This window comes from Toxotes jaculatrix, chromosome 11 (genome assembly GCF_017976425.1).
Source record: "Toxotes jaculatrix isolate fToxJac2 chromosome 11, fToxJac2.pri, whole genome shotgun sequence".
Taxonomy (NCBI): Eukaryota; Metazoa; Chordata; class Actinopteri; family Toxotidae; genus Toxotes; species Toxotes jaculatrix.
Genome location: NC_054404.1, coordinates 7,476,644 through 7,499,172, shown reverse-complemented (window position 1 = coordinate 7,499,172; position 22,529 = coordinate 7,476,644). Strand labels below are relative to the sequence as shown.

General features: G+C 40.9%; 1 protein-coding gene across 1 annotated transcript; it reads right to left on the bottom strand.

The window, feature by feature from the left end:
* Positions 1 to 507: 507 nt before the first annotated feature.
* oprm1 (opioid receptor, mu 1) lies at positions 508 to 21,779 on the bottom strand. The gene is made up of 6 exons (XM_041050381.1): positions 21,511 to 21,779; positions 3,813 to 4,162; positions 2,437 to 2,612; positions 1,532 to 1,710; positions 909 to 1,092; positions 508 to 513 (listed from the first exon to the last, which is right to left on the bottom strand). Exons 1-6 carry the CDS (start codon positions 21,777 to 21,779, stop codon positions 508 to 510), a joined length of 1,164 nt encoding a protein of 387 aa, XP_040906315.1.
* Between the last annotated feature and the right edge of the window lie 750 nt (positions 21,780 to 22,529).

Below are 22,529 nucleotides of genomic sequence, written 5' to 3'. Positions count from 1 at the left end.
CTTTTATAGATCTGTCTATACATCTGTCTGTGTTTACTGTACATTTTCTGTCTGTATAGTCTACACTGCCATAATAATAGTAATGAAATCTATATAAATATTTTGTAAAGTTTTAATAGCATCAATGCACAATTTAGTGCACCAACTTCTTCAATTAGGAGGACATGGTATTGTAATGATTCTTGGCTTTCTGTTTAGTCTTGCTTGACCTTCATCTTTATCAGTAAGAGCGAAAGCCTTGCACAGCCATGCAGTTAGTAACAGCTGGGCTGGCTGGAAGGTGAATGGCCTGACCTGATGCAGCGCTGTAGTTAAACTTGCAACACATCGTCAAAATGGTCTGTGCTATTGAGTCTGAGTTGTTTGTATACATACATGTATATGTAGCTTGCGTGTGTGTGTGTGTGGTCAGAGCCCTGTGGTGACCTGCGTGACCTCTGAGTTGAGATCGTCGTTGGCAACGCCGCCACAACAGCGAGAGTCCACCGACGACCCCTCCAAGGCTAGTCATACCTACAGAGAGAGCGGGTGAATTGTTAAGTTGTATACAGAATATTTATGCAGTGTGTACCTTAACCCAGCCTCTCTGGATCCAGCCTGCAGCTCCTCTGTAGCTCACTCACATGTTACATCTTGTTTATTTAATCTGTATAAAACTGTAAAAACAACAATTTGAGGTTTTATGGGGGGGGGGGGTTATGTGCCAGACTATTTCTTGACTGGGCGCAGTGACTTCCATGCAGTCTCAGCTGGTTGCCTGGCAACCTAATGGTGACAACAAGACTTATGCTAAGCTAAACGGCTGCTGACTGTAGCTTCGCATTTATTGTGAAAATTCGCCGATCTTTCTAATAATTTCTTCAAAATAAATAGATACAAGTACTGACATAAACACAGACACCGACTACCTGTTGATTGGACCTTTCTCCTGTGTTTGCGCTGTTATTTTCGCGCTGTGGAAGCTTGCGGCTCGTGGCTCCGGTCCGAGACGAGTTCTGCATCTCCAACACTGAGGGACTCGGGGTGCAGAACTCACGGAAACAACGCTTGAAGTTCTCATCCAGGTAGCCATAAAGAACTGGATTCAGACTACTACAGGGGGCAAAAACACGGTCACAGTTTGACATTAGAAAATCAGCTTCGCCCTAAACTCAGCTACATAATTTTTCATTTCAGTATAATGTCGGGGGATCATTGTTTAAAAAATTGTACAAACAAATGTACATTTCAATTTCTGTTTGCTCTTTCCTGTAAAACACAATGTTTTCTTTTATTTATTCTGTTTATATTCTGTTATGTATTCTCTTATGTACAGATATGCACACAAAAGAAAAATTTAAAATGACAATGACCAGGCTTTAACCTGCTGAAATGTTGACTGACAACTAATAAAAAAAAAACTAAATGAAATTGGTCAGAAAATCAAGTAAATTATGAATTTAGGAAGCAATAGTCAATAAATCATCAGTCTTATTAACAAAAAGCTTCAGTACTTCAATGAATATGTTTGTCAAAGGCTGTTGGTGCGTACCTGTTAGTGTAGCCCAGGGCGATGCAGAAGTGCCAGGTGATAGTCTGCAGCGTTGAGCTGGGGATGTTGATCAGAGCTGTGATGATGACAAAGATGTGAATGGGCGTCCAGCAGACAATGAAGACGGCAACCACCACCAGGACCATGCGGGTGATCCGACGCAGGTTCCTGTCTTTCTCCTGTGTGTGAAAGAGGTAAGTGGTTTAGTGCTGGGGATAAGTGGGAGTACAAGATGAGTGCTAGAGAAAAGAGGATGTAGTACAAAGAGAAAAGCAGGAGAATGCTAGGTAGATAATAACGATGGAGGTGGGAGAGAGAGGACAGTCGCGGAGGAGAGTGGGAAGGAAAAGTGGAGGTGAAAAAAGGTGGAGGAGGTAAGGAAAAGGACAGAAGAAATAGAGAATGTATAAGCGAGGATGAAAGAAAGGTGGAGAGAGGATGGTTAGAGGCAGAATTAGAGGAGAGGAATGATGGAAGGGAAGAAAAGTGGTTACAGTGATTAGTGCTGGTTGAAAACCTATGAGCAGGAATAAATTGTATCCTCAGCCACTTTGATTTTCCATTGGAATCCTCTGTATACACATAAATCTGCATTTGAATGTGCACAGGTTGCAGGTCGCTCCTTGTGACTGCTGCTACAACTGAATTTCCCCACCGGGATTAATAAAGTAACTCTTAATCTTAATCTTCCACAGCAATTAATTAAAACTGAGCCTCGACTTCGGCCTGAGGTGATTTTCCCTAATTGCTTTCTTTTAAGAGAAACGAGTAGATTGCGTTTTCTTACTAATAATTTCGCTCTAAAACACACATTTGCATCTAATTAAAAGCCCGAGGCATCAAATATAGAAAATAACTCACTTCATGTACTCATATTTGCAAAAGAAAAGCAGATTTTCCTTCACCTGGGAGCCCGACAGCATGCGCACACTCTTGAGCCGCAGGATCATGAGACCGTAGCACACGGTGATAATGAGGACGGGCATGATGAAGGCAAAGATGAACACGCAGATCTTCAGCAGGGTGTCCCAGTACCAGGAGGGGTGGGGGAAAATCAGCTTGCAGTCGACAATACTGGAGGCTGTGCAGGGTAAGGATACACACACACATATACTGTACATGTTCACAGGCACACAGAGACATGAACTTCCATTCCATCTACACAAGTAATTCCATTGTAATTCACTCTGCTTCTTTCCTCTGAATGTGTTTGTTTAGTTTGGTTTTACGCAAAGCAACCAAATGCAGCCTTGCACAGTGGCAGTATTTAGGTAGTACACATTCTTTAATTGCTGAGTAATCTGTCAGGTTTTTCCTAGATTTGAGTGCTTGTGTCCAGCTGATGAGCGTTAGTGCTCTCCTTGTAGGTATCCAGTAACTCCTGAGGGAAAAATATCTTTGCCAGTTTCTTCATCAGATTGATGCTAATTCTTTCTGTTTGTCCTTTGGTGCACTTGCTGACTAGGGCTTAAGATGCCGACCATGAAAACCAATATTTCCAGTTCCCGTCTGCCCATTTGTTGCCAATCACTAATCATCTCTCCCCTCTCATTTCCTGTTGTCTCTTTACTGTTCAAACCTTCAACAAAGACACAATGTGCCCCCACAGACACCACTGTTATGTCACTTCCACTAATAAAAAAATTGTACTTATTATAAATATATTTGGTGTGTTCGCTTCCTCCTCCAGAGTGTAATCACACCTCATCAGTTTCAGTGGTAGTTTTCTCTCCATTACAATGACAATTACACAGAGACACCCTGTCAGAGAAGCCCATCTTTGCAGGCAGCTCAGGCATATATCACTGGATAGTTCTTTTGTGCAAATATACTCCTTTTATGGAGTCTGCTGGAGTACTGAATTGTGCTTTAAAGCTGGAATGCATAGAATGAGCTGAATGCGTTTCCTTCCTGTTTTGTGTTTGTAATCGCTTGAACTGATCATCTGCAGTTGCTTAACAAAGAAATGCATGTTTTTCACAACCCTCCCAGTTCATTTTTTTCATGCATGGTCGCTCCTGGAGTGCTCCTGGAGAGGTAATTATTTTCTCCGTTCAATTCTTCAAAAAAACAGCTGGATAAAATATACATGTGTTGCCACAATATGTTTTGATGTTTCCAGGAGAGCTAATTTTCACTATTTATTGTGGTTCTTTTAAAGGAGTCTTTTATTTAACATCCAAACACAATTCCTCCATTCATAGTAAAATCAACTGATTGTTTGGACAGTGGCACTCAGCAGTTATCAGGAATAATAGTGCATGTGTGTTTTCATGCTTACGAGTGACAGCGGTGGAGGCCATGAACATGACAGGCAACCCGATGGCCGAGGAGAGAATCCAGTTGCAGACATTGACAATCTTGGCGTTACGGGGTGTCCTGAAGTCCAGCGCTTTGACTGGGTGGCACACAGCGACATAGCGGTCGATGCTCATAGTGGTGAGGGTGAAGATAGAGGTGAACATGTTGTAGTAGTCAATGGACATCACCATCTTGCACAGCATGTCCCCAAACGGCCAGGTCCCCATCAGGTAGTTGACGCTTTGGAAAGGTAGCGTGCTGGTAACCAAGGCGTCGGCCAGAGCAAGATTAAAGATGTAGATGTTGGTGGCTGTCTTCATTTTCGTGTATCTGCACAGAAAGCACGGTTTATTATGAGTCAACTGGACTGTGGACACAGATTAAAGACCAAAAGAGGGAGAAGGTCAAGAAGAAGGACAAAAGAGTGGACTCTTTTATCCACTCTTTTGTCATCTTCAAATGAAAGTCTTCGATTAGGGCTCACTTTAGAAGTATGTGCCTCTCCTCTGATTCCAATAATTTAGTTATATGAAGATACAAACCACTTCCTGCAATATATGCTTAAATGAAATGTCATTTTGAAAACATCTTCAGACAAACTGGAGAATAAAGAGTTCCTTTATGAGCTGAGAAAATTCTCCTACTTTTTAAGCTAAATTTTAAGCCAAATAAAAAAATTAACCATTTAAAAACCGACAGGATTATATGAAAAATGCACTGGAAATAAAAATACATTTAAAAGCAGGTACTATTAAACAGCTTCTAAACAATAAACAGTTACTATTAAGTTATATGTTATATATGTGTGTGTTTTGGCAGTATACATTGCAATACATTACTTTTATTGAACTCCTGTGTTTCAGACACGATTTGCAGAATTTAAATGTACAACTGACAGTGTTCCCCTCCTTCTCCCCTCCTCCAGAAAGTTGCAATTATAGCAGAAGGTGCTGCATGAGCCGGGAAGAGTCTCCTTGGACGCTTTGTGAATAATTCAGGTCCCTCGTGTCAGCTACCGATACATTCTGTAACAGCAAACTTCTTGTTTAATCATTCCTAATGGCTCAGTTTAAGGAGCTGCCCACAGGGGTAAACTCCCAGACTCCTTGATGTTTTAAAAGATATCTCAAAGAAATTACTTTCCTCGGGCTGCTTGCAGAGAAAATACTGCAAATTTCTCCATAACATTTATTGAGCAAGTGTTTGATGAAATGTAAACCATTCCAAAATTTCTTTCAATAGTTTCTTACAGCTGAGCTATTTGAGGTTTTGTGTATTTCATTCTGTACAAGTCATATCCCAACAGCTTGTTTACAATTGAGGCACATTTTCTTAAACCAAATTTGAAATGAGTGGAAACAAAACCGCTTAGAATAAAAAACATTTTTTTGTGAATTATTATAAAGACTCAGCTAAGGGTGCATCAAAAAGTCAAGCTCACTTTCCATGATATTTACTGAAAGGACAAATATGTGCATCCTCATGTAAAGCTCCGCCTCAGTCCGCAGTAGCTTTTCATCATCTGAATGAACGGTGATCAAAGGACGGCAAGGATGTTCCCTTTTACAGTATACCACAAAAATACCCTTTCAATCAATATGGTGGAAAACTGAGGAAAGGCTAAGAGGTAGTTCAAAGAGAATGGAAGATAGTGGAGTGTTTATAGAAAACAAACGAAAAAAGCACGGATCCATTAACAGAGAGAGAGGAGGATGGAACACAGACGATTGAAATGGCTCGACTGTTTGGAGCTCTTGTCAAAAAAGAAATATACTATGTTTAGCGTTTGCTGAGGGTGAAGCTGGATCACATCAAAAGGATCTAAGGTGATTTATCTTGGACGCCATAACCCAAAGACCAGACCCAACTTAGGTATTTCTGAAACAACAATCACAGTCCAGTTATTCTTATGACAAACACACATTTCTAGGTGACGTCCAGCATTCATGGGAAAAAATGTTGTGGTTTAGCCACAGTCTGAGACCACATCTCAACATTTGACAAGTCATAATAAAGTATACCTTTTTAATCAAGCGGCAGTTGTTTTTTATAGTGTTAAATGTGAGACAGATTTCTACTGCTGGGTCCTCAAATGAGGTCAATAAGCTCTCCAGCTGTTACAGAACTCCACAGAGTGGCATTACACAGCAAAGTGATAATCAGCCCCAATAATGAAGCTATAATGAACCTAACCAAGGAATCAGAAGAGTCCGTCTGTGAAAGGAACTTCAGTCCTACTTTCACTTCAAAATGTGCACTTCAAACTTTACTTGTTTTTTCATTTTGGTGATAGTTAGATGAGCAAATTGATACCACCCTCTCATCTGTCCATTAAATGTGAGCTATGACCATCAGCTGCCTCTAAAGCTCACCAATTAACACATAATATCGTGTTTTCGTATTATCTAGTGTCTCATTTCAGACACATAAACCTCTGCAAAACAGTTAATTGTCATTTTTACACTTCAGTTATACAAATTAAATGTATAACATATAACATCTTAAATAGTGAGCTTTAGAAGAGCTGCTGGCTATAGCCGTAGATTTAAAGGACATATGTTCGAGTGGTATCAATCTTATCATCTAACTCTCTGCTGGAAAGAGAAAAAGCATATTGTAACTAATCCTTTAATTTAATTTCCAGAGCACAACAGTGATTGTACTGTAGCTGCACTATTCCATGTAAACACTACTTAGACATATCCCCGCTGTAATGTCATTTAATTAATCTGGATTCACAAAGTGACAATGATACATTACACCCACTGGCCTTCACTTTATTAAACCCAAACTGTCACTCCACAGCCGAGGTAATTTACTTCTGTTTTGTTCTAGTTCTTTCCTCAATAATCCCAAATCCTCTTAACAACCAGAGCTGACAGTTAGTTCATTAAATTCTTATTAACTTTAACACTGACAGCTTAGTGTGTTTGTTATTTCAGGCTTTATTTGCACGGGGACCGATGAGACACCTCGAGATGCAGTAAAAAGCTGTCACTCTACACTGAGGACTGTGCTCGAGCTGGAGGTAATTTCCAACATCCCCTTATTGACTTTGAGACTGTCTGCAGATGATCGCTTGTAGGTGCAGATAATACCTTGTGCTTCTCCTGTGTGTTGTATGTCTGAGGCTGACTTATGTACAATATGCCACACGGAAGTGAATGGCCTCATCTCATGTAAATTAACTGTAGGAGGTGTTGTATTGATTTTTCAGCCTCAATTTATTCTTTGCCCTTGAGGTTTTGACACACAGATCATTCAATGTCAGGATGTTTTGATTATATAATATTGTTTGTAGTCTTTATCATTTGCGAAGCGCAAAGCTTTTTTGTTGTGTTTTTTTTTTTTTTTTTTTTTTTTTTTACAGCCTGCAAGTATTCACACGACATTCATACAAGAGACCAGGGTGAATCCTGAGTCATGAGTGTGGTTAGGATTCTGCAAAAAAAGAACTTCGGTTCAGGTTAGGAAAAGGTTTTGGTTAAATGTCACATGTCTTGTCTAGTGCTTCAAATAAGCGTTGAATTTTCCGGTGTTTAACCCAGACCACAATCTCTCCCTCACCTTAACCAAACCCTAACAAAACACTATGAGAACCAAAACATAACCATAAAAAGCTTAATGATGTTAAACAAATTAGAGATGTGTTGTTATTGAACACTGAAGAAATGTTCTGTAAAAAAAAATGTAATTAAGGTGGCAGGTTTCTGCAAAAACATTTTTGCAATTGCAAATTAGTTATATAATATTATTACTAACATAATCTCTGGGAGACAGAGCTGATGTCTCAAAGATGATGTTTCCCTGAAAAGAGCTACCCACATACACAAGTATTTCATCAAATTTAAAACACTTTTATGAGCTGTGCCTAGCATGAATGACTATTGTGTTATATTAATTGACAACATAGATTTACAAAATGGATATTTACTGAGGAAATTAAACACATTAATACTTTATAAAGTGTAAAATTAATTGTTATGCCCACAGCAATCATTTGATAAATATCTTTCACAAAGTGAAATGTTCACAACGTGAATGGTTTCTCATTTGGGAATTCAACTCTGATAAAAAAAAACAAAAACTTATAGCTCTGCTCAGGTGAGATAAGAACATTGTCTCATTTCAAGTCAGTGAACAAACAAATAAAAATATTCAGAGCAAATCTTCAGCCTAGAAAGACAGAGATGCCATGGTGAGACCAGACAGAAGTAACCAACTGCAAAGAGTAAATCATCATTATGTGGCTTCTGTGACTAAACAACACTTGACAACAGAAATTGTTCCATCTACCTCTAAACTACCTAGACTTGGTCTTTTCTTGGACCACTGGAGCACACAGATAGCAGATAGATGTGCAGTAATGGACCTTAAAATCATCCAAAACAGTCCTGTCAGTGAAATAATGTATAATTCATACGCTTCCATCAACCCATTAGATCTGGTTCCCACCTGGGGGTGTGTGTGACGCCTTCTCATTTCTCCTGTTTCTTATTTGTTTTTATTTCTTTTTTAAATGAATAAAAACAGGTCTGGTAGTGACGGTAAATTGTCACTGAAACAATTCTGACAAGAAACAGATTTTACAGTCATCACACATCCTCCCAATCAAAACAAGAGATGCGTTATTTAAACATCCAAATCATTTGAAACATATGCAGAGACACCACCGTGTCAGTAAGAGTGTTAATTTCTTCATTTGAATGCATTTCCATAAAAGGCTATTAAACAAGGAGGACAGTTGAGGATTTGTTGCTTTAATATTCTATAATAATTTTATAATACACACAAATTCAAGCTTAATACGGCTATTTCGGTGAAAGTGTAATTCTGATAAAATGCTTTGATTTTACCCCAGTTCTGACTGAAGACCCAAATAATCTACTATGTATGCTGTATGACAAACTATTGAAAAGAAAATTCCAATAACCTCTAGCCTGGCTCCCTTATGAGAATCATTTGTTGCTGAAACACAGAAGCAGCTCTTTAATTGGTCATTACTCTTTTTAATGAGAACTGTTTTCATGTTTTGGGTCCTTATGGCACCTGGCCTTCCACCAAAAAAAAAAAAAAAAACATCACGAAAAGTCACCTGTGCAAGCAGATTATTACAACTCATAGTCACGATTTATTGTTAGGTGGCCTCTGGTGGCTGTAGTAATTATGATGGGAAGCAAAGGGGTGAATGGATGGGTTGACAAAACACAGGACTTTTCACACAGCAGGCAGCTGTTTGTTACCCCACTGAAACCCATAGTCAGCATTGTTTCTTTCAACCGTGATTGTTTCACAACCTTAACCGCGTGTTTATTACTGTAACCATGACCACGAAGGTCTGGTACGCCTGCGGCCATAGGGGCACTCTTTCAGTGGAAGCTCCTATAAGGTTGATGTGATATTGATCAGAAGAAGAACTTCAACGCCAATACATTTACTCTGAGGATTAGAGAAGACATCCATTCAGAGGTTTTCTGCAAGAACACAAACCATCTAAAATTGAAAGAGTATGCTTGATAATAACAATAAGTTATTGAACGGCATCTTCAAGCTATATAAAAATCAGCTGGCATGCTAGCAGCTCTCTTTTTCCGACAGACCGACACAGCTGCACTGCTGGTATGGCTTAATAAAATATGGAAAAGAAGGAAAAATTTTTTTAAAAATGCCATTATCTTTTTCATATTATGGTCAGGCCATTTTTCTTACAATTTTAATTATAATCATAAAGACCTCCTGAACACTATTCACATACATGCTTAGATACAAAAAATTTACTGAAGCCAGTAAACATCACAGGTGCTCTCTGTGTAATTGGAATGAACCAGGCTAACCCCAGCTGTTCCACAACAAAGGACGAACACTGGCCCAATAATTTCTGGCTGCAAATAATGTCTGAGCCTTGTTTCCTTCTGTTTCCATTAAAGAAACACTGACACAGTGACTGACGTGAGCGCACACGGGATGACCAGGCAGCAGAGAAAATGCTTCTGCCCACACAGCATGTCCCCGGTTCATGAAAATGGTACACGGCATGGAGTCGCTCAAATGTGCCTGAATGCTAATTAGCTGATAACTGCCTGTTTTCACATGTGAGGATCGTGCTTCACCATGGCAACAACCGTGACCAGGCAGGGGACAATTTTATGGCGAGCATGACTTTATTAACATAACATAAAATGAACATTGACGATGAAACATCTTTGAAAGTTGGTTTAAGTGCTTCTCTGTGGATGAAAAGCTCAGATTTAATGAGGCAGTGACCAGAGAAACCTTTTAATTCTTTGTGGCCAAACATTACCTGGAAAATTCATGTGTTGTGATGTTTTGCAGGTTTGACTGAACATTTGTTTTTTTCTTTATTTAGATGCTCTTCCATTTCCCTTAGCTGAGAATCTAATGGATTCAACATCAGCCAGTGGCTATTACCTCCACTCTTGTATAATGCAGAGGTTACGGACCCTAACAAATAAACTAAAATAAAATAAAATGAAATAAAAGTAAAAAAAAAAAAAATTACTATCTTGGTAGTGAATAATAAACCTCAGTCAGTTTACTGTAATAAAACATAAAAGTAAAGCGATTGAGAAAATAAACAGAAGTGGCTATTAATTTGTGAGATTAAAAAAAGCACAAGAATCTGCTGCTCATTGTTAGTTGGTCTCAAGTAAACACTTCCTCTGAGTTGTTAATGCCTTTGATGTTTTAAATTGATAATTTTGGAATGCTAACAGACTAGACAAGCTACACTATAAGCACCAGTTCGAGTTTGTGTATGTTTGGAACAAGCCTGTAGTGAATCAACAGTCTTGTCACTGTATTTCAACAAATGTCAAGATGAAACCCACACACACACATTCGCGGTCAACCGTCTGGAACCGAAGTGGATTAATTTTCAAGGCTGTTGTTACACAGCAAGCTAAACATAATTCATCATTATTCAGCAAAGATGGTCAGTGTATGTGTAGCCTTGTGCATGATTCATGGGGTGCTGCTAGGTGCAGATAAACCATTAGGTCCTGCCTGTTGCAGAAACAGAGGCTGCTCCTGTGAACAGACATCTGTACGCCTCTGGCTCTGACCAATAACACTGTCCATGCACACTGTGAAGAGCATGATGGATGCGCAGGGTGTGACTGTGTGTGTGTGTGTGTGTGTGTGTGTGTGTGTGTGTGTGTGTGTGTGTGTGTGTGTGTGTGTGACTGCTGGGCATATGTTTCTGTGGTGAGCAGTGATAGGAAGCTGAGATTTGTCTGTGTGTTTACTGACTGATGTGGTATTTGTGTCAAATTTCGGTGTATAGCACAGTATAGTGCATTGGAAAATCAATTTACAAACTGTATATACAGACACAAAAAGAAACTGAAATATTTTTGACTGATTGAGCTGATGGAATGAATGTACTTCAACGCACTGATTATTTTGCGCCATGAGTCGCCTTTGGTATTTGCTGCATCTGCTGTGAATCCAGGCTGAATCCAGCTGCTGTCAAAGCTCTCAAGTTTAATTTAATGCGATCCTAAAGTCCTAAATGACTTATAAGGTACAACACTAAAGCTGAAGTCATTTATGTTTTAACAGTTGAAGTATTACAATGCTTGATAAAATATGCATTGCAACTTTTGACTGTTAAACATTAACTTGACGGTTAAAACGGAGCTTTACCACAGAATGATTTGTCTTCAGAGCCATAAAGAATGTGAGGATGTTAAAAATCACCTCAGATTGTTAGGTTTTAATTATTTTTTCTTGATGCATTTAGTGTGTGGAAGACTGATGTAGCTGTGAAAAACCGATGGAGGACATGGAATAACATGGAACTGAGAAGGAGAGAAAAGCACAGCATTAACATGTATTTGCATCACGTCCTTCCACTCTTGGAAATCATTTCAATAAATGGAAGTCATTAGATGGGCACCGCTGGGAATATGATGCAGTGGAAACAGATCCCAATATAGCCTTAATCGTTGGGAAATGGACCCACACACATTGTCAGTGGCTATAACAGACTGACTGAGATATAGCACTTATTCCGACACTGATACAAATGCACTTTGATGGCATGTCTCCAGCGTGAATGTCCTGTGTTTTGTCGACCCAGCCATCCATCCACCCCAACCCAGCTCCTCACATGGACATTGTTACTCTACGTACAACATCTCCTCTAACCCCCCCTGCATCTCTCTCCAAAGCAGACAATCTGCTGAGGGTTTTATGGTCATTTTATTTCTTGTTTTAGTACTAAACCGCCACGAAGCAATCAGCACATAAAGGTTTATTTCTCTTGGTTACTCACTTTGTTCTTTAATCCATTTCTCCTTCACTCTTTCTTGTTCGTTTCAACTCATTGGCACACTCCCTCTCCCTCTTTTTAAACCTGTCCAAAAGCGAAATACAACACATTTTTACTGTTACTAAACAACAAGAAATGTCTAACCCTCGTCTCAATGTTGAGTTTTAGTAATGGGATTCAACACAAATATTCATAGAGAGATATGTGGCTTTTCAATCACCAAACAGCTCCATGTCTGAGTTTGACACTCAGACATGGACTTGGATTAATTATTATCTTCCTGCATAGTGTGTTGGTTGCATTAGTCTTGCATTGCATTAGTAAACAAAGCGAGTTGTGTATGAGTTTCTCCTCTCGACTACATCTTGTCTTTTCAGGTTTGGCTTTTCACCAGGTTAAACTTTCCTATCTCGACTACTCTAATTTATTTCCCCCTTAACCTTAACTGAGAGAGCAGAGAGACAAACAGAGAAATCGTAACACATGTCAAACAAATGCACTAATAAAACTGATAGACTTAACTGATAAAAAAAAAGAACAGAGGAGTGTGTGTTTGCACAAGACCTTGGTGCATTCATGTGTGTGACACCTGCCTCTATGAGTCCTCCCTGAACCCGACTCAAGCTGCCTGGATTCGGCTTGGCAACACATTTCCTAAGCAGTCACAGATCATATGCTGTGGCTCGCATGCACACCGAGAAGCAGATGTGTAAAAACACACACACGCATGCACACAAATTCACAAAAAACAGACAAGATGAATAGCTACAAATACAAAAGTCAGAGACGCAAACAGCTTGGCTGAGTGTGTTTCAGGATGTCAGACAGAGACTGACGGACACTGTTGTGACAGATGCTGCTGTTCAAGCGGAGGGTCGATGCTCAGAGGCTCATGGTGACGCATTCAGAAAAACACTCTCCAACACACATTATTTTGAAGAATTACACACAGAATCACACATGTAGTCTGTAGAGAAAAATGACAAAACAAGAACTCACTTTTGTCAATCTCCGACAGTTTTGGTGTTTAAAACATTTCTACAAAGTCTGAGAAATACAGAGTGTTCATCTCGGTCATAGCTCAGTTTTAAAATCCTAGCTCATTACGTAGCACTTCTCCTGATAGGCTGTTGTCAGTCCCAAGACTCAGTCTCATCGGATGGCAGTAGAGGACATTGTACCAGTGTCTGCTTCAAGAGTAGTTTAGCAGACTTTACTAACATTCAGTGCTGGAGCCAAGTGCGTCAGAGCAGTGAACAGAAACAAGTACATATAAAGCTTGGGTTCCCGGGTTAAGTCTTAGAAACACACAAACCATTCAGGTTCTGTGTCCGTGCTGAAGACAAACAGATTTCTTTATTTACTACATTTTTCTCACCGGGGGTACTAATTGTATTTTTCAAGATATAAATAACTGACTTTCAAGAAAGCTAATGTTTTGCACGTGAACAGGTTACTGCCTGAGTTAAAGCTTTTGTGCTTCAAAAGGTACAATTCTGCCTCTCTTTTTTATATCCCAACACATAAACTGTTTGCTTACCGCAGGAGACACATACAAAGGCTGCGAGAATTGTCTCAGCGTCCTTTGCAGATCTACCGTGTGCTCATTGATGGAAGCATTTAATAAAAACATCCACCAACAGTATTAGGTGACATATTGGACCACTCCTGATTGGCCTGATTGAATTGGAAAGGGGGATCAATACCCATGGACACACACAACTACATATGGGGGGTGGAAACTCGGCAGATGTAGTATTAATCCACAGTCACTGTTGAAGGTAAAACTCAACACTCCTCTACCAAATGCACACCAGCCAGTGAAAAAGGTCGTACAAACAGCCTGATAATTGATAAAAATCATGCCCAGACATGACCAGAAATTTTTCACATTTTTCTCTCGCCATTTCTGCAACTGCTTCATGGTCTTCTTTACACGCTACTTAAAGCAAAAAAATATCCACTCATGGATATTTCTGTACCATAACAAACAACCAATCTGTGTTACTCACTCAGTCACTCGGTCATATTGAATGCTGCCTTCAGTCTGTGTGTTGTGCGGTGTTTTGTATTGTAGAACACGTATTTTCCCTCAACCTTGAGTGCAGCAGCAATGTGATGGAGTACCTACTTCAAGCAACTTTCATGTCCCTGAGGGGTGATTGTTGTGCTGTAGTGAACTTTAGTGAACACTAAATCATTGAATATATATACTATATATAACCAGAAAAGATAGCTGAAATTATCAAATTTTAGCTGTGCTGAAAATTACCTCATGTCATGAGATGTTGATGTTTTGCTAATTGTTTGTAGCGATCAGCAAAATAAATAAATAAATAAAGACCCAGAAATGAATTTCTGGCACACAATTACTTATCTTCAATGAAAATGATTCATCCGTGATTCATCATCAGAGAAAACCACAACAATCCAAACTTGGCCTAGTAAAGAGATGCTTGAATTTAGTTTGGAAAATTCTTCAAACAGCCTCTAAATGGGATTATCTAGATCACAATGACATAAATCACACACACTGCATGTATTCAACAACCACTATATTGTGTTCTGATCATGGGTTTGACAGTCTGCCCACTTCATTGTGATTCGTGCCTATAATGGCTTTCCATCTCCGGAAATGTGACACACAAAAAAAAAATAATAATAATAATAATAGGGAACAAATTTAGGCCAAAACCCAGATCCTCAGTGATGCAGGTAATGGAAACGTGGACCTCAAGAAGAGTTAATCAGCTTGTTGCTTAGGAACCCTGCTGTTAATGTGTTGAAGACCTCCTCTGCAAACGGTCTCTCTGTGGCCCCTGTCTTAAATCCACATTCAGTACAACGGCATACGTTGTACACACCAGTGGAAAGGTTTGGCTGCAGTGAGCTTCAATTCAAATGAGGTCATCTGTTGACCTCTTTGGTTTGTTTTGCCTCCTCATTCTTTGCAACTGTTGTAACTAAAAAGCCTTTCTTGTGGTAAATCCCTTCTTTTGAGAAGATTAACATCATCATCATCATCATCAAACAGATTTTGAGAGCACATCTCCAATGGTACTTTGAAATGCCAGCCTTGATGAAGAAAGACGTGATTAACACTACCTGTCACGGAGTATAAAGAGCAGAATCGGGGTAAGTGAGTGAGTCACTTTGTAACTGACAGATGGACAAAAGAGCCGAGAGCTCCCATCAATCATCTGGTAAAGAAGGAGACAAAATCTGTCCTCTGTTCCCTCATCGTCTTCCCTTCATGCTCTCTCCAACTTACTCAGTGCGCAAATATGACAGTAACAGTGACTATCACTACATTCCTAAAAAAAAAAAATTTACCTTTTCTATTTTCCCTGAGATCTCTGAAGACTCCACAGCCAAGGTTTTACAATCTTATGTAACAGGTCATGAATGATCTTTGATGTTTTTTTTCTTTTTGTTATTCCTTCTATTGCTGAGCTCAACAGAACCCCTTCTGCTGAATCCTTACTGACTGCGCTCTAATTCTCCGGCAGTGTCCAGAGGTGTTAAGAAGGTGATTACTCATATACACAGAAAGGACGGTCTAATTACCCGCACTCTATACTCATCATTGTCTCCCTAACAATAAATTAGACTATGTACCACCCTGTTGAGTGCAGATACACAAATTTAGTAGGAGAAGCATACACTGAGCTGTTGATAATAATCATGATCTTTGAAATTCAGGCAGCTTTGTGGTAAATGCACGTGTCGAACAATTAATCATAATTACCAGCTGATAGTTTTATTGTTGCCAAGGGCACAGGTTAGGCCCTGAATTTTTTTGACTCATTTAGTGCCAGGTGAGTTTGTTAGTGCTCTAAAGCAAAGAGAGTAATTGCAGCATTAAATCCACAGTTGTCAAGCTGTCTGCTTGTCACTGGTTAACGGCAATCAAGACCATAGTACACAATAGCCGCATGTTCAGTGCTGTACAGCTGTTACAAAACTGAGGTCAGAGTGCAGAGTTTCAAATGTTTACACACTGTGAAGAGCTAAGAGAAGGACGTGCCAAGTGCTGCACCACACACAAACATACTCAGTGGAATGCAGCTCTGAGTGACAGATGTTATTCTGGGTTGGTAGGAGGTTCTGGGCGGCTGGAGGCACGAACATCTGCAGCTGGCTTCGTGCATTTACCTCCATAGCTCTTCTGTGTATATGCAAAACAATTCATATGCTGGATGCTCCTATGCCGTCTCAGTCCCTACCCCGCGAACATCCACACGAGCAGAAGTCACATCTATCATGCATAAGGATGTTCATGAATACGCATAAAAGGTTTCTAGACTTTCGGAGTAATCAGGACCCATTCACCATCATCAAAGAGAGGATTTAAAACAAAGTCAGTCAACCTGAGGGTTGATTTGTATGTGTTTGTTCTCGGTTAAAAAATACTATGCACACCCAGTAAGTAATTTGTGTTAATGAGAGGTGAGCCATTCTCTTTCATCCCACACAACTCACCTCCTGATAATTGTAGTTGATAATCATAGCCTGTAAAGTGCAGTGGCTCTAAAAAATCAGATCTTTTACATAAAGTTAAAGGAGAGGTTCACATTTTTTCAAGTCTACCTTAAAACAATACTGACACGCCCATGTGTACATGAAAGCATTACTGTTTGCTATAATCATTCCTCTTGTCTGTACTGGCCTTAAATAAATCCCCCCCCCCCCCCCCCCCCCCTTTGTGTTTCTTATGTAAGAAATGGGGGAAAAAAAACCTGCAGTCCTTTGTTCTGTGTAAAAAAAAGCATTGTAAAGTTAAGCTGTAGTTAGATAAATCAGATGGTTATCGTCCTAAGCTACAGTCTTCTTAGTGTGCGGTTCATTCTTTGTGCTGATCTGGACAGTGCTTTCTGAGTGAGGGAAGACACACGAAGAAGAAAGACACCCACTTTATTTCTCTAACTCAGTCTGGATTGTGGATTTTGTCCCCCTACGCTCACATTCAAATCATCATTATGGACAGGAAAACAATTACGGCGAGCAGCAGCCCTCTCAGTGTACACACGGATATGTCACTGTTGTTTCAGACTGGAAAAATGTGAACCTGTCCTTCTAATTCAGCTGTGTGGATTGTTGCTGAGCATCAACCCGCCTGCCAGGTGTCGACAGCGCATCATAAACCCGCAGGTTAGTTGTTTGAAACTCAGCCCGAGACCTTGCCGTTTGTCATGTCAGGCAGCGAGAGCTACGAGAAACCCATTACAGAGAAACATTAGTGAGGATCTGGGCATTAGTCTTGTGAGCCAGATTGCGCTGACTCTCATCATAACATCATATTTCATGTGACTGGGTTCACACTCTCACATAAACAGCAGGGACACAGATGTTTACAACTTACTTTGACATCAGAGAGCAGGGTCAGGAGAAAATTTGCCCTGTGTGAAGAAGCAACACAATTATACAAGGTCGCATTTGTTGTACTGCTACATGCAGCACGATGTAACAGCGGTTTAGTGCATCCAGGTCAGCAGGTGCATATGTTCAACAGCCTCTTAAATAAAAGCATCCAAAGTTTTAGAAACGCTTGGCTGCTGAATGTAACCAATCACGCACAGCAGCTCTTCTAGCTGGATGGGGGATGGAGGCAGGGGTTTAGGGGAGGTGGTGGAGTCATTTTGCACTCATCACACTCAGAACGCCTCCCAGTGTTTCCATGGTAACAGCAAGCACTCTGCACTGGCGGCATATTCCTTGTGGAACCCAGTGGTTTCTGCTCAACCGCAATTGATTTTTCCGATTGAGCATGCAGATCTCTGGTTGTATTTGTTTGCTCACAAGAAGTTTGCGGATGTATGTGAGGAGCAAACAGACGAGGGCAAAAGAGAGAGACGGCAAACGGACAGAGAGATAAAGAGTGAGAGAGAAATGGTTTATGGCTTAAAGGTTATCATTACTCAGACAGTGAGGGGAAAAACATCATTCATCCACTGCTGTCTCTGTTTAATCTAGCAAAACTGCATTCAAGGCCATGACTGTAAAGTGGGGACGGAGAGCTCAAAACTACATTTCCATTTATAAGTAAATATCCACTGTGTGTCATTAGCTAAATGGCTGTTCACTCTCAGTCTGCCGTCAGACAGAGAGAAGACCAAAAGACAGGCAGAGATAGAGAGAAAGACAAAGGGGCTGATGAATGTTAATGACCCTGATGGATTGTGGTTCTCAGAGGAATGAAATACATCCTTTACCTTCCTCCTAATTCCCTTAAAGTCTCATTAGTCTAGATCAAAAAGTTGCAGAAACCGGCAGAACTTTTCTCAGTCACACACACAATCACAACCTGCACACGTACACATACTCCTGCTTGCCCGTCAGCATCATGGCTGATGCCCATGCCATTACCGTGGAGAGAGTGCAGGAGGACGGGTGGGTTGTCCTAAATCTGTTCCCACAAAACAGCCAAGGATGAAAGAGCTAAAGCTCAGCTGATGCCCTTCACTATCCATCATCTGCTTTGTAGACAAACTACCACAGAATACATAATACAAGCCTGTATACCAGCTCATCCATCACAAACACTGTTGTACCCCTGCCAGACAGCTGAAGACTTACAGATGCGGACACATTAAAGGAAAAGAAACCAAAGAGTGTCAGCACTGTGATCTTCCACTGAGAGCCTCCAGAGCATCTTTAGTGCTTCTTGTCATAAATTCATCAAGTGCACTGAGGGATGAGCAGCATTCTTCCAAAGGACATTCCCTCCTTTGGTATTTTGCTCATGGTGGTGGGGAACCCATAGGTGTTTGACCACCTATAGGACCCCTAAACTCCCCTAAAGGCCCACTAGAAACTTCCTGAATGAGTACTAGGCCCTCTTAAAGGACCACTACAACCTCCAAGACTCCTTGAACCTTCTAAATAACCTCTATGACCTTCCCACTGACCACGAAAACCTCTTAGAGGACCTCCTAAAGGACCACTAGCAGCTTCTTCACAACCACTAAAACCTCCTAAAGGATCCTGAGAACCTCCTCAATAACCACTAGAACCTCATAAAGGACTGTAAATAATGTACTGATGTGGTGAATGAAATTATTAGAAAAAAGTAAACCACATCAGAAAATGTTTTAGCAAGCCTCGAGACAGGTTTTTCCTTTAATTTGTCACCTGTCTGTAGATCCCCTCATTAAGATGATGCTGCTTCCTAACTTACATTTCAAAAGGTGATTTAACTTCCTTCTGCCCCGGTGCTCTCCCTTTTTTTTCCCACTTCATTTTGTTGCTGTGGAAGTGCCGGGGGGCAGATCTGTCGAAAGTAATTTGGAATAGAAAACATCTGGCAAAGATGCAGAAAACATCCTGATGCATTTAGCAAAACAGGACTATTTTGGGTAGCGTTCAGACTGAAGGGTATGATGTGTGCAGTCTGGCAAATGAGCATTTGTTTGATACGTTATCTGCCCTGGAAACAGTGGAGAAGTGAGGAGATTTATAGGTGCAACAAAGTAATATATTTCAGTGGTAACAGAGAAGTACGTCTAAATAGAGAAGTCTCCTCCTGATTTTACAATCGACTTTCTCTAATAAATTGGTGTCATTCTAATTTCAGAGCCATTAAAGCACCTGTCTGACGAGTTCAGCACAGCAAACCCTCCACTCGGTCACTCCTCACTGACTCCATCAGACCAATAAAGTGCATAATCACATGGAAAAATGAAGATGAACCTCCCTCACCTTTATCTCCATTTTCCTCACTTCTTCACTTTCTCATTTCTCACTGTCAATCTCTCTCCCCTCAACCCTCCATTCACCTACAAGTCCATATCTCACCTGTTTTGTCCTCATTTTCCTTCTCTCTCTCTCTCTCTCCACTCTCTCTCTATCTATCTCCCCCACCAATCTAGTGCCTTTTATTACCTGAAAGAGCCTTATTTGGAGGGCCGCAGCATCAGCTGGGGAGCATTTAACCAACATAAATGTCAGATTTTCATGTGCAATTAAAGGCCACAAATGAAGTCCTGCTTCTCACAGTGAATATTATTAGCACTGCAGGCTATTTTCAGTGTTAAGTTAGCAAAAAAGTGGATTTACATTCTAACTGATTGCATCAATGAGTGTCAGTTTTATTAAAAGCAATATCGATGATGATGAAAATGAGAAACAACCAGCATGTATGAAACCAACAGACCTTTCTCATACTGAAGGGTCCTTAGTTAATTGGTGTATTAAAGTAAAAAAAAAAAAAAAAAAAAAAAAAAAGTTAATCTAGTGAGTGAAATAAGAGCAGAAGTCTTACCTTAACTGTAGAGAGTGGGCTTGAAATCTTTCATTTGTGCACCACTCATCATGTATCATTAACTCTTACCCTCTTGTGAGGGGTGATTAGAGGGAATAAAAGCTTCTGCTGTGATGAGATCTTGAAAGTGTGACATTTGTTTGAAACAAAGTTTGAAATATTAATTAATGAGACGTCGACATGCTAGCTGAGCGAAAAGATTCTGCATGAAACTGGGCCAGATCTACGTACAAAGGGGTAGCAGTGGAAGGCACATATTGGATCATATAGTTTCAAGTCTTTAATGAGGTTGCCATGATGAGTTTTACAGACCAAGGAGTGCTCTCTGGCCTACTCACCGTTACTATAAAATCAGAAATGCTGAAGCTGAGTCTATTGGGTGAACTTTGAGGACACTAGCTTTGTGCCGACTGCTTATTTTAAAAGCATTTCCAAAAGTATTTAAGGCCGTTCATCTAATTTACACGGCACTTAAAATAGGCACAGCCATATACAAGGGAACAGAGGACACTGATGCCACTGTGCATATGAAGACAGCAGCATCTGAGGGGCTTCACGCTGCATCCTGTTTTTGTTTAGCAGACTCACATGGGAGTACTATGCAGCATTTTGTCACATCAGTGCGATTAACCAGTTTAGCTCTGGCATTGTGGATGAAAGAGACAGAGACAACTAGGGTATGTATTGGCCTCTGCACACAAATCGTATGTTGTTCCACTGCAGTTAAGGATGTTGGCTGTGGCTGTACATAATAGGAAGCGTGTTTTTGTGCAGCAGCATCCTTCTTTTCTCTCCACGTCCTCGCTTTCTGTGCGCTGGAGCAACTTGCTGCGAGGTTGGAGGCATTTTACGCACGAACGGCAGCTGAGCTGGCAGAGATGTCAACACCGCATTCACATGGTCTCACTCGGATTCGTAAACACACACACACACACACACACAAACGGACACATAGGAACACACGCCTTTAAGTCCAATGTGGTTAATAGCAACAGGTTATGAGCCCTCTCTCGTTTACAGTCATGTTAGTAAATTAGTTTGTTTATGAAGTGTAAAAAGGCCTAATTGTTTGCAAAACCACATTCACACACAGCAGCGTTTTAGGGGAGTACTTTGCTGTCTTACCTGACGATGATATACATGACCAGGACGTTTCCGACCAGCCCCACCACGCACACTATGGAGTAGAGAGCGGTGATAACAATCGCTATGATGACCGGGTTGGCGTCGTCCTCCAGGTTGCCGGTCAGTCCGCGGTCCCCGTCGCATCGCACCTCCGCGAAGCTGGTGGTGTTGTTACCGTCGGTGAAGTTCTGACAGAAGGTGCCGTTGCTGTAAAGCACGGGGAGCTGGCTCCGGTAGTCCGCGTCCGAGCCGTTGCCTGCGCTCTCCATGGTCTTTGCTCGGTATGTGCGGCGGGAGATGCGCGCGTCTTTCGCCTCCCCCTCAGGTGCCCGTCGGCGGACTCGGTGCCTGTGATGCCCCGCTGGGTGCTTGTTTGTCGGTTGCTTGAAGCGCTGTGTTTCAGGCGCGGGACGGACCGGCGGTAACGTGAAATCTCGCCGTGTTGAAGAATGTGGCAGCGTTGGATGTAGTGTAGGGTTAACGCAAGCCTGCGCGAAACTCAGTTTACTGACGACCCCCGCGCGGCACAGCGAGCCTGCACGGGACAGAAGCGACGGAGTGAAAATAAATTAGTTCGCTCCCTTTCTTCCTTCCTTCCTCCCTAGGCTCAATACCTTCCTCAACCTGCTTCCTACACTTTCATTCCCCCTTTGTCATTTTTGTTCATTTCTTCCTCCTTCCTTCTATTTTCTCTTCCTCAGTTTCTTCCGTAACGTCTTTTCTTCCTTTCTTGGTCCTTTTCTTCTTTCTTTCTTTCCTCTCTTTCTTGCCCACACTCCATCATCTCATCTTTGTCCATCCCTTCATTCTTTCCTTCCTTCCTTTCTCATCCCCCTCCATGTTCCCTTCCCTCTTACACTTTCCTTTTCATCTTGTCCTTCCTTCCTCCTTTCATTAAATGTACACCCCTCTCTCTCACCCCATCCCATCCTTGTTCATCCCTTCATTTGTCCTTCTTTCCCCTCTTCCTCCCTTCTTTCAGACCTTCCATTCCTCATTTTTGTTTCTTTATTCATTCC

Excerpts from the sequence above, each read along its gene's own strand:
- oprm1 (XM_041050381.1), bottom strand. The coding sequence starts at position 21,779 with ATGGAGAGCGCAGGCAACGGCTCGGACGCGGACTACCGGAGCCAGCTC. Across the intron at positions 2,613-3,812 it reads GGCCTCCACCGCTGTCACTC|CCTCCAGTATTGTCGACTGC; the intron begins GTAAGCATGAAA and ends TACCCTGCACAG. Across the intron at positions 1,711-2,436 it reads GCATGCTGTCGGGCTCCCAG|GAGAAAGACAGGAACCTGCG; the intron begins GTGAAGGAAAAT and ends TTTCACACACAG.